At 38.6% G+C, this 12,055-nt stretch overlaps 2 protein-coding genes across 2 annotated transcripts; both read left to right on the top strand.

The window, feature by feature from the left end:
• Nucleotides 1-138: 138 nt before the first annotated feature.
• LOC111513870 (tektin-3) lies at nt 139-12,032 on the top strand. The gene is made up of 10 exons (XM_023170092.2): nt 139-323; nt 641-735; nt 7,244-8,196; nt 8,469-8,623; nt 8,844-9,095; nt 9,363-9,595; nt 10,040-10,298; nt 11,263-11,485; nt 11,537-11,691; nt 11,783-12,032. The coding sequence occupies exons 3-10, from the start codon at nt 8,152-8,154 to the stop codon at nt 11,991-11,993; spliced, it is 1,533 nt and encodes a 510-aa protein (XP_023025860.2). The 5' UTR covers nt 139-323; nt 641-735; nt 7,244-8,151; the 3' UTR covers nt 11,994-12,032.
• On the top strand, nt 3,641-4,921 carry LOC111513867 (uncharacterized). Its single transcript, XM_074174881.1, has one exon. The coding sequence runs from the start codon at nt 3,641-3,643 to the stop codon at nt 4,919-4,921; it is 1,281 nt and encodes a 426-aa protein (XP_074030982.1).
• Nucleotides 12,033-12,055: the final 23 nt, after the last annotated feature.

Genomic DNA, 12,055 nt, shown 5'->3' with positions numbered 1-12,055 from the left:
TCACAAAGAACTTTTATCGAAATAACAACCATAAAATTTCGTAGAAATGCCTAAATGAAATGTCACTCTGACAATTCTTTGATTTCCCGGAGATTTGGGCTACCACCTTACGGCAGTGTTCTTCTCGAATAGTGCTTTTACGATCTTGGTCGTAGCCAAAAACAAACGAACAAACTAAAGAACTAGAAGATGAAATATTTTTTTGTGAATAATGAATTAATGGATTAATTCGTAATGGATTTTATTGCATGTTTCCAAAATAGATATTTTTTTGAAAAAAAATATTAAAATAATCTTCTAGAAAAGTATAATACGAGTCAGAGGTAATTTATTCTAATACCAACTAATTCAGTTAACCCATTTGAAACCTTTTTGTAATAATTGGTAGTGATTATAGTTTGGGAATTAACAAGCTTGCCAAGATTTTTTCCAGTTCCTTAGTTGAGGTCGTTGCATCAAGACTAATTTTCAATGAAGGTTAATTATTAAGAAGGAAGACTGCCGAAAACTGACAAATTTCTGTATATCAATGACCACTCAATTAACTTAGTTTAATTCCAACTTGGGCTCCATTTGATGTCCCGTTGAAATGTGTTTTCACTACGGGAAAGAACTAATTAATTTGCTTGTCTTTTTTCAGAATTTTATTTGTCACACTGGGAAAAATTCCTTCTTATCCAGTACAAAACGAAAATGCAACATATGAAATTCTACATGGTAAATCGTTGGCTTTTGGTAAGCATTCCTTAAGATGCAAAGTGAGTACCATTATACATTTCAATTCAACGGCATGAGCGACATTTATAATAGTTTGGTTGATATTCTTCAGTAACTTCAAAGAGTTGAGAATAAGAAGGAAATCAATACATTCCTCTATATTTCTAGTTTTGTGTTTTAATTTGAAGAAGGTAAGATCTGAAAGTAAATCAGACTCTTAATTAGTTTGGTGGTGGTCAAATTAAAGGTTCATCAACATCCTGTATATCTTAATACATAAATATTACATTATCACTTTATCAAACATATCTCATGCCAATGTTTCTTTGATCCATCATTATATGTAATTCATACTGGCAGAGGATTGGTAACAAAGTAACTCGTAATCAATCATGTTAAACTTCGGTTGACTATTTAAGAAGCTCAGATTGTTTTGCACAAGAAGAAATAGCCAACTGACGTTCATAGAACTATCAAGTTATTCAAAAGTTTCTCTCAATGGTAACTAATGTTCATTATTCAAACATTTACAAATGTCAAGCAAGAATTACAACAAATTCGCCTCTTTTGAGGCTACTTCTATTTCACAATAAGTAAATTATGTAATTGTTTTTGGGGTTTTTCAGGCAAATAAATTGAAAATTAAAAGATGAAAAATACTTTTTATAAAACTATTGAAATATTGAATATGAATAACAGACGCTATCTGAAATATATAAATGTAAAGTAGGATCAACCGGGCCTCACATTCTAAATTCAGAAATAAAAACTCTGCTTTACTTTGCTTCTGACTGGGAATCTTATTCAGGGTTTATAATGTAATTCCAAAAAAATCCATAACTCAATAATTTGAAGGCCCTGAAGAAGCTTCCCAGTGAGAAGGGAAAGCTTGACAAAGTAAAGCAGAGTTTTTATTTTTGATTTTCGACTGAGAGATCCTGTTATATATAAATATAGTGGTAGCTGTAAAGTTGAGGGAGTTTTAGGTGTTGAATATATGTAGATTATGAGTACACACAGCTTTGAATTTTCTTAGGTATCTTGAAGTACAAATTTAGTATTCCACAACGAGTACATAGCATTTATCTTAGTTTTCCCAGAACACTAGTAAATTTTAAGTTATCGTAGATTTTGTGACAAGAAGAAAAATTCATATTTCAAAGAAACAATTTGCTATCAGAAAAATCAGTTCAAGAGGGTCAGTATTAATAACACTTGAACGAAAATGGACAGCAAATTTGGAAAAATTCACACGGTTAGCTTATATGTAGACAGAAATTCGCTGTCTTGAAATCATCAAGAGATCCCAGCAAACACGATTACATCTCCAGAATATAGCAGCGATGTTATAATGTGACGTACAAAGCATATCTTAGTAATCAAGATGTCACAATGACATACTTTTGTCATACTTCTTTGACAAAATTCACACATTCACTGCAACAAGTTTTTGTGCTAGATTTGAACGCTTTAATAACTGTCAATGGAGTCTCTGCATATTGTGTTGTTATACAAGCAATAATGAATCTATATTGGATAAAAAGCCTACTATTGGCAGCTCAGCGTACTTAGAGTTTAAAAGGTATCGTGCAATATAAGCCTATTGATCAATCACCTAGCATACAATATTTAAGCCCTTTATAACAGATGGGTTTGCTGGGATGACTCAAACAATGTATGCGATGATTTTTTTTTAGAGTACTCGCCAGTATTTTCCTTTCACAGTTAAAATACTCATATTCCAAAAGCTAGTGTAAGCCATTCAAGTTTTTATATAAGGAAAATACTACATGTGCTGAAAAGTCTCGGGTCTAACAAATAGATGGCGCCAGTCTTACTACATTCACAGCTTTTTCAGTTAGTACTATAACCTTCAAAAGGAAGCTGTTGAAATTTCATGATATTCGACTCATAAGTTTGTAAGTTATTGGGCTAAGAGTGACACTACTTTTGATATTTTTAAAACAGCGGATCAAAAACAATTTCGTGTTTTAATTTTCCACTGCTTCTTGATAGGAATATAGTTCAACCGAAGCAATGGCTTGAAAAGTGTTATAAAGACTCCGCTCTATCAGAAACAACAATTAAAGGCTGGTTTGCTGACTTCAAACGGGGTCGTAGAGACACCGATGATGCAGAACAGTGAATATTATATAGCGTTATAGGAGCGTTTGTTTGTAGGCCGAAATTGCAAGATCGCATTGGCAAAGAAAAAAAAATGTTTCACCAAGACAACGCGCCGTGTTACAAGTCTATCAAACCAATCGCAAAACTACATGAATTCAACTTTGAATTGCTCCCACATCCACCGAATTCGCCGGATTTGGCTCCCAGTGACTACTGGCTGTTCGAAGACCTCAAAAAAAATGCTTACCGATAAGAAATTTCACTCTAATGAAGAGGTTATTGCTGAAACTGAAGCCTATTTTGAGGCAAGAGATAAATCGTACCACAAAAGTGGTATTGAAATGTTAAAGCGGCGCTGGAATGATTATATGTCTCTTGATGGAGGTTACGTTGATGAATAAAGCCAATTCTGAGCGAAAAAAAACCCGTTTCATTTCTTAGGCCCGGGACTTCTCAGCCAAGGTTGTAGACCAATATATTTATTGAACGCACGATTTTGAAACGTTTCTTTTGAATATTTTTTCTTGTCCTCCCACAAAATCGACACAGTAACTCCCATCCACCTCATCTCCACCTTCACACCCCTTAGATTAGCCTAGACTGCGGTTGAGGTGTTCTCTATTCATTCTTCCAGGTGAGGTGACGGTACTTCTAGTCTGACCGATGGCGAAGGAACCTCTCGACCCACTCTAACAACCTTAACAGTAATATTAGTAACCCTTTCTGGTGGCTGGTCCATTTTCTATCTCTTTAGCACAACAGGTTGAGGGTCCACTGCATGCTCTAACCGCACGCCATGACGCACAAGCGGCCGCGCAAGTTCCACTGCGCGAGCTGCGACAAGAAGTTCGTCAGCAGCAACGACCTGCGCAAACATGTGCGCACTCACACAGACGAGCGCCCGTACGTCTGCCACGACTGCGGCCAGGGTTTCCGGCAGGCCGGCTCTCTGAAGAACCACATCGCTTGCAAGCACTCGTCGTGCAAAAACGCCTTCGTGTGCGACTACTGCAAGAAAGCGTTTCCGATCAAGGACAGGCTCAAGCTGCATCTGCGCACGCATACGGGTGACAGGCCCTACGAGTGCACCGAGTGCGGGAAGCGGTTTGCGCGGGGTGGCCAGCTGATCCAGCACATGCGCACTCACACGGGCTCCAAGCCGTACATCTGCCATGTTTGTAATTCTTCGTTCACGTGCTGCGCAAACTTGAAACTCCACATGAACCGGCACCTGGAGATTCGCGACTTCGTCTGCGACATTTGCGGCAAGCGATTCTTCAGGCGAGACGCGCTGCGCAAGCACTTGAACTGCTACCACGGCAACATCAAGGCCTTCCATTGCCATATTTGTAACAAGGAGCTCAAGGGGCATCTGCCGCAGCACATGCGCATTCACAGGCAGGACAAGCCGCACGGCTGCGCGCATTGCGGCGCGCGGTTCACGCAGCGCTCGCAGCTCACCGTGCACCAGCGCACACACAGCGGGGAGAAGCCTTACCGCTGCCAGATCTGCTGGAAGGCGTTCGCGCACAGCACCGCGCTTAGACTGCACACGCGCAGACACACGGGCGAAAAGCCATTCGTCTGCGTCCTGTGCGAGGCCTCGTTCACACAACTGCCGCACCTCAAGAAGCACATGCTGACGATCCACAAGAGCAGCAAGCCGTACGTGTGCAAGCACTGCAAGTCCTTCCACCGAACGAAGACGGATATGGAGACGCATTACGCGTTCTGCGAGGCTCTGCAAGACAAACCGAAAAAGGCGACCGCGGCCTCCGATCTAGGCATGCCCGTGGAGAAGATGCGCTACCTGCTGGCGATTCTCTTGAAGAAGATCTCGTCGCCGGATCGTTTGAGCGAGCTCGGCTTCAACAAGAGACTGATCGACGACGTTCTGGTTAATTCTATCGAGAGTTCGGGCCGGGAACCCTGCAGGGATTCGGATTTGCCCGTGGCGGAGAAGCTCAAAAGGAACGTCAAGATCCTGTTGGAGTGGACCGTTCCGAAAATGTACATGGAGAAGTTCGAGAAGGAACGCAGGTCCACCGAGGAGCTTCTGAAGGAGTTGACGTCCTAGAGGATTGCGCAAAGATAGTTTATGTAAGTTGAGATTGTGTGCGTGGTATTTGATTTTTGAGGGGAAAGAGAAGGGCATTGATGGGCGCGGGAAGAAATTGTGTTAACCATGATAAGAAAGCTCAGACAATGAGAGCGATCAAGATTACTGTGTCATAACAATTTTTTGGCTTTGTTGACCTAGTCTGTCGCAGTGCTCTAGTCCCTTCACAGCACATGTGGCATTTCATTAGGTTCGGATTTTTTTTTTATCGTGTCTATTGTTGGGGTTAATTGGTCTGATTCGTGTTATGTTGAATGCGGATAGACATACTTTATTTGGGTTAATTACTTCTTCCTCTCGGAAGAGACTATTATCCAAGATTATATTGTTGTGAATCATGCCCGAAAGAAAATAACGCCGGCCGCCACTGGGAATCATAAACCAAACGTGACGTAGCTAAGAGAGCGCGAATTCCCAATGTTTCCTGCCGCTCTAGAAGCAGCGAGAATAATACCGATTTCGACGGAACTGCGGCGAAATTTCTACGGCGTTCGATTACGATATTTCAACGCTAGCTGCGAGCATATCGACACAGTCAAGTGGACGTTACAGTGCGGTACGCGAAGTGATCTAGTAAGGCAATAGACATACAAATAATAGTTGAAGTGTTTGTTGTATTTAAAGTGAAATAAAGTTAAGTTTGATTTATTCAGTATAGTCAGCGACGAGGCTCATTTCTGGTTGAATGGATACGTTAACAAGCAAAATTGCCGTCTAGATCGTGTGATTTAACGCTTTGGATTATTTCTTGGAGTCATGTTAAGGCTCATGTCTACAGGAATAAACCAGCAACGACTGACGCTCTGGAAGCCAATATTGAAGCATTTATACGTGAATTAACGGTCGATATGTTAGAAAGAGTGTGCGAGAATTGGACTTTGCGCATGGGCCATCTAAAGCGGATCCGCGGATAGCATTTACATGAAATCATCTTCAAACATTCGTTCTATCGATTCCAATTAAGATTTCATCAATTTTTTTAAATTCTTTGTGTTGTTTTGAAAATCAAATCGTATACCTCTTGAAAAATCACCCGTTAGAAATTTTAAAACCGGTAGCCCGGACCTGAAACAATGTAGTATGTGCTGTGAGGATAACCTGAGTGCTTCACCCCTTTAAAAAGTCAAACATTATCTAATTATAAATGCGCCGTAAGACTTTGATAGCCATTTAGTATGTTTATAATGCTCGGTGGTGAGTCCATCAGCTCCTTATGCTAGAAATCGCACGTTGAAAAGTGAATATCTCGTTGACCTTTAACTAGCACTTGTTTTGACTTCTGAGGGTTGTCATTCGTATGGAATGAGAGCTGGTTAATTGAAAAGCTAGCTATTTTTGGAAAATCACTTTTAGGTACCCAATTTAGTGCAAAATATTCAAAATTACTTTGAGAATCATGTATTTTGGATTTCGCTGTGAAATATCAATACTTGTTACTTGATCGTCTTAACGTCACATGGTCCCAAACATTGATAGAAGGTGAGGGTACAAATTTTACAATCGAAACATTTTAAAAAACGTATTTATCCACGTTCCACACTGAACTAATATGACTACATGACTTTGGCAAGCTACAGAGTAAGTTTTAATGGTTTTTTTATATTGAACATCATTATTTTTCAAATAAGAAAATGGGAATTTTGAAGTTAGGAAAAGTAGAATGTATGGGTTTTAATAGTATTTAGTTAGTATATTGATAGTATTTTAGTTAGTAGAGCCAGTATATTCAGCAGAGCAATTTGTTGCAAAGAAATTAGCTACTTGATTTTCGGTTGCCTTGATGAATCCACGTTTCATCTTGAAGATCGCTTCCAAGGAGTGAATTCGAAAAAAATCACGGAAATTACTATAAAACAATGTAAATCAAAACAGCGTAGTACATTTTGATTATCAAAAAGAAATTAACGTCTTTGAAAATGAACAATGTGGACTCTTTCGGGATTTCTATTGTGGAACTCATTATATACTTCAAGACTGTGGGAATAATACATTTTTCGAGGTATCAAAGGACCCATGGAAATTAACCATGTGCTAGAGGTCTTCCAGTGTCTGATCAGCATCTTTTGATTCGGAAGATTTGACACACGTCAACGGAAAATGAAAAAAAATCCGAAACGTGAACCAAATTATATATACTTCAGTAGATTCTTTATTGATTCAACTTCATTTATTTTTCATATTACGGGAGGTTGAACGCCAAAAAAAGGAAGAAACAGTGATTTCCAGTATAATTCCTTATGTATTTTCTTATCCATTACTCAATGATGTTTTTTTCTACAGGAAAGTGGCCATATTGAGACGCTGGATCATACCAAATATATCGAAAGTGTTCAGAATAGTCTTTATCTTTATTTAATTATATAGTAATCTAATTGTGTGCATTTAGTTTGAAAATTAATTAATTTACTTGAAAACTCATGTCTGATTACCAAAGAATTCGTCACAAAATTATATGTTAAGCGTTATATTAAGAGTTTATTTAATGTTGTTTGCTTTACTACGATTTATTTGCAATTAAACGTGATGTAATCGAAACCTGTCTTTGATTTTACCAATATTGAGAGAACCACATGATTTTAATTTATTTTATTTTAATTGTTGCAATAAACTTGAAAATGATAACATTTTTGAATAGAGAATGAAGAGACCTTTCAAACGATATATCACAAGCCTATACTTCCCATTTAAAAAGTTGGGAGTTGTACCTGTCATTCGAAGGATGTTGAAGGTAGGGGTGGTATTTTTACGTTGAAGAATGTCAAATTATAATTTACATTTGACGTGTTTCGGTTTTTTTTAATGTACAGTAACCGAAATAACGAATTTGTTCCATTTGGCTTTTACACACTGTATAGCTGGTCCTTTGAGCCGGATCGAATGTTCATCTCTTGTTTCTCTGACTCACCCGGTAACACCGTACAATATTGCAAAAATATCTATACTTTTCGCTCGTTGGTATTATTGATTCCCCGAATTTGGGTCGGTGGTTTATATATCCACACCGAATTAGGGATATCTTAGGCCATGGCAATGGTACAGACTGGCACTAATGCCGGTTTTAACAGAATGACGGTGAAAGAAAGTGATTTGCTTCGAGAAATGGGTAGCATCTGCTATTTGCGGGTTGATCTACGGCATCGGAAGGTGGCTGACGAGTATTTTGGAAATTATACGGGAATCCTGCTCCGATGATATTTGGTCAGGAAAGAGAACGAAGGAGCCGATACAACAGAGTAAGTAACGAGTTAGTGTTAACGTTGGAACTATTTTGCACAAAAAAAGTATGATGGTGTATTGAAATATGTGAGAATGATGCTTCATAAATTTTAAATATATTAAAATATATTGTTTTCTCATTTTATAGAAGAATGTTAATTATTAGCTTGTTTTAAAAGTTTGTCTTTTAATGTCATTTGCTTTTGTAGTTCTATATTTGTATTAATTAGTTTTGATTGAAATATGTTCAAACACATGAATATAGGAATGTTCTCAATGTAATTTGCAGCAACTGCAACCATGGAGTCCAGAAGAAGAAACCCCCTTTGTGGAGCAGTTCTCAGGGAGGCAAATGCCAGCCATAGTTGGTGGGCAGTATTATCCCACAGCTCAAACACCACATACCTGGAGACCGACCTATGAGAATCGCCGTATAATGCCGCTGTAACTCTGAATAAGTCTTTAGCGGGGTTCCCATATTCGAAATGAAAAACATGAGAGGTGGTGAGAGGAAAAGTAGTCATTTACAGTCCGTCGGGTGATCAAGCCCTCGATTGTGGTCGTTAAGAACTCGGCGTTTGAACAGGTAGCTTTTGCGACCACCACCTCTTATGTTTTCTATGGGAACCACTTGGATCTAAATCACTAACGATCATTTCTCTAGATCCAGTCAATCGACAACTAACGCTATGATCGACTCGTGTCCAACTTCCTACGGAATCACCCCAGAGCCGTTGAAATTTCCTAATTTGGTAACGGGGGTGAATCGCAACCCTGCCCATGCTGCTAGGATGGCGTTGTATACCAGATATACGCCCTTGGAATGGACCCAGAGTAACTTGAGGTACTACAATCAGGCGGATACCAACCGGAATTATTCTGAGAGACTTCGCGGGGACTTCGTCAGAGTTATGAGGTAATAATTAGTGTATACCTTGTGTGGTTATACACGTCTCATCAAATATTTAATGTCAGAACCGGTATCTGTGTTTCTCAGGTTCTCCAACTTGTTCCGAAAAAGGTTTTCTTGGCTCCTTCAGCAGCAAAACTATTCGTGTTTAAGTCATATTGTTGCACCGTAAAAGATATAACTGTCCTTCGATAGATTCTATCATTTGTCATACAGAATGGAAATATATGTTCTGCATATTTAAGAATTATTGTAAATCCTTTTGTCCGGCAGGGAAACCGACGAAAAGACAGCGCAAGGGCAAAGAGAATCCGGCAGACGTTTGGGGGAGAGAATCACGGAAACTACGTTTTGGAGAAACGAACTTAGGAGCGAATTGGAACGCCTCTTGATGGAGATAAATCTCTTGCAGGATTCTAGAAGGGCGCTCAAAAAGGCGATCGAAGATATCGAGGGACCCCTGCACATCGCGCAAGAATGTTTATACCATCGGGAGAAAAGACGAGGTGCCTATAGAATTGATCTATGTCCACGTAAATTTGTTTCTGATAGCAACATTTCGACACATTCTCGATTCGAAAACACGACCAATCAATAATGTTCAATATGGTAACATTTTTTGATACGAAATTATCACACTGGTACATTACTTAATCACAATAGACAGATATATTAAAGAAAATTTTAATGTTACCTACTCTGTGATCCTCCGAATTCATTTCTATTACTGGCAGGATGACCTGATAGGTAAGACCAATAAATAAAAGAAGAAGAGGAAGCAAATTCTCTAGTTTCAGTTTATGGCCTTTAGTGTCAGAACTTTACAGCCAAGACACTATTTTTTCGAAAAATCGTTTTCGTGTTTATCGATCTTAACTTTAATAAGTTTTAGAATTGTAAATTAACGTTAACTTCGGGAACTGCCGTTCAATATTTAATTATTTTTACAGGAATTGACTTGGTACATGACAACGTCGAACAATCTCTGTTGAAAGAAATCGAAACGTATCGGAATGCGCAAGAAAGGCTGAAATGCCTCTACGAAAAAGTACAAGACCAATTGCGCGTCAACAGAGCCGTTCAGCATGAACTTGAGGCGGATGTCAAAAGCAAGGAGTCCACTCTGGGCATTGACAATATGTGCCACCAACTGAATAACTACTCCAAAGGTATCAATTACTATGGCGGAATCGAGAGCTTCGATCCGACGTGAGTTATCAAAAATATAATTCAAGATGAATTTTGAAAATCGATCTACTGATATTCCAACTCGAAAATTGCATATAGTTTTTTTGCTGACCAAGATTTCAAATTATTCTCTCTAAACTTTCCCCTCTTTTTCGGAAATTTGGTATTTTCTTTGAAGTTCACTGAGTTGAAAATAGAAGGAGACGGTTGAATATGCTTTTGACCTTCAGTTTTGAAATTATTTGAAAAATATATAATCATTTGCTTACTCCAACATGCTATTCGTCGCAAACGGTACGATTCTCAAATTCAAGTTCAATTACAGTTAGTATTTCAAACCAAACATAACAATTCACGTGGCAGCTGGTATTTTTGAAATGTCTACGACGTCTACAGCTCAGCACTCTTCGGGGCTATGATAAGAGCACATCGTGTGCAATGGAAATGGTGGCCGAGTTTTATATGATGCGGCAATGGATCGAGAATACAACAAAAGAAATGAGCTGGCAAAAAAATAGAGATCCAGGAAGTTTGAAGAGTAGTTTGCTAGTGCGTTTTTGTCACCTCTTGAGAGGTAAAAAGCTAATTATTTTGTCTACCGATGATTTCACAGAGATGTCCTGGCAATTAATTGATCAAGTTTTACTGGGGCACAGTTAGCATGAATTTGCAGTTATTAGCGTGAATTATAGGAAAATAATGTCAATATTTTTGCTTTCATATGTCTAAGAAATTAACTATTGACAACTTTTAATTTAGGCATCAGGTAATCCTGAAAAATGAATATTCACATGAAAATCTGAGCGTTGATGATGATTCATTGAGATTTGTTCAAGTACAATTGTATCCAGATGAATTTAGCTAGGAACGTAATGAAATGGTGAACAAAACTCAAAATACTCTATATTCAAACTCTGGCAATGGTCGAACTAGAACAGAATCTCTGAAATTAATTGAAAAAAAAGCTTTTAGTGATCTGTTTAAGTTTGAGCACTCCCGTCACGTGGGCCGAAAATAGCAACAGAATAATACAAAAATCTCAAGGCGAAAGAGGACGTTCCTCCCAAATGCGTTCCGATGCCGAAAATCTCATCAACAGCTGCGCCCAAGAGTCCTGGGATGGCTGGAGTAATACAAACAACGCGCTCGCTAGAAGAACCGCGGAAACCATGGAAACCAAGTCGAAACTTCAAATGTATCTCCACAAAGTGAGTTTCTTCAAAAGGAGTCGCCCTTGAGAAATATGTTCGTGATTTTAGGTGCAACAAGAAATATTCGACTTGGAGAAGCATATAGAACTCCTCAAAAAGGCCATTTTGGACAAAAGTCACCCCATGAAAGTAGCACACACACGCTTGGAGGCTAGAACTCATCGGAAAGACATCGAATTATGCAGAGATCCAGCCCAGAAAAGGTGAAAAACTCTTGGAACTACATCCATGATCGTACATTCAATGTTTTTGATTATAATCTTTTGACGACTTTGTTTTTCAAAATAATTTTAGGTTAGTTCACGAGGTTAAAGACCTGCAAGATAATATCGAAACGTTGCACAGAAAACTACAAGAAGCTGAGGCGCAGCACCAGCAGTTGCTCAAAACGCGATCAGATCTAGAATCTGATCTCCACAACAAAGTTAATTCGTTGTTCATCGATCGCGAAAATTGCATGGGAATGAGGCGTTCTTTTCCTATTAATGCTATCATGAAGTACTAAAGTTGTGTTAGTGTTTCAATAAATGTCGTTGTTATGAAAGATGATGTATATTTGCTCTCTTG

Source organism: Leptinotarsa decemlineata, unplaced genomic scaffold (assembly GCF_025532065.1).
Source record: "Leptinotarsa decemlineata unplaced genomic scaffold, Ldec_3_MD MMD2_P_RNA_scaffold_12, whole genome shotgun sequence".
Classification (NCBI taxonomy): domain Eukaryota; kingdom Metazoa; phylum Arthropoda; class Insecta; order Coleoptera; family Chrysomelidae; genus Leptinotarsa; species Leptinotarsa decemlineata.
The sequence above is the reverse complement of the archived record's forward strand: the minus strand, read 5'-3'. Positions and strand labels throughout refer to the sequence as shown.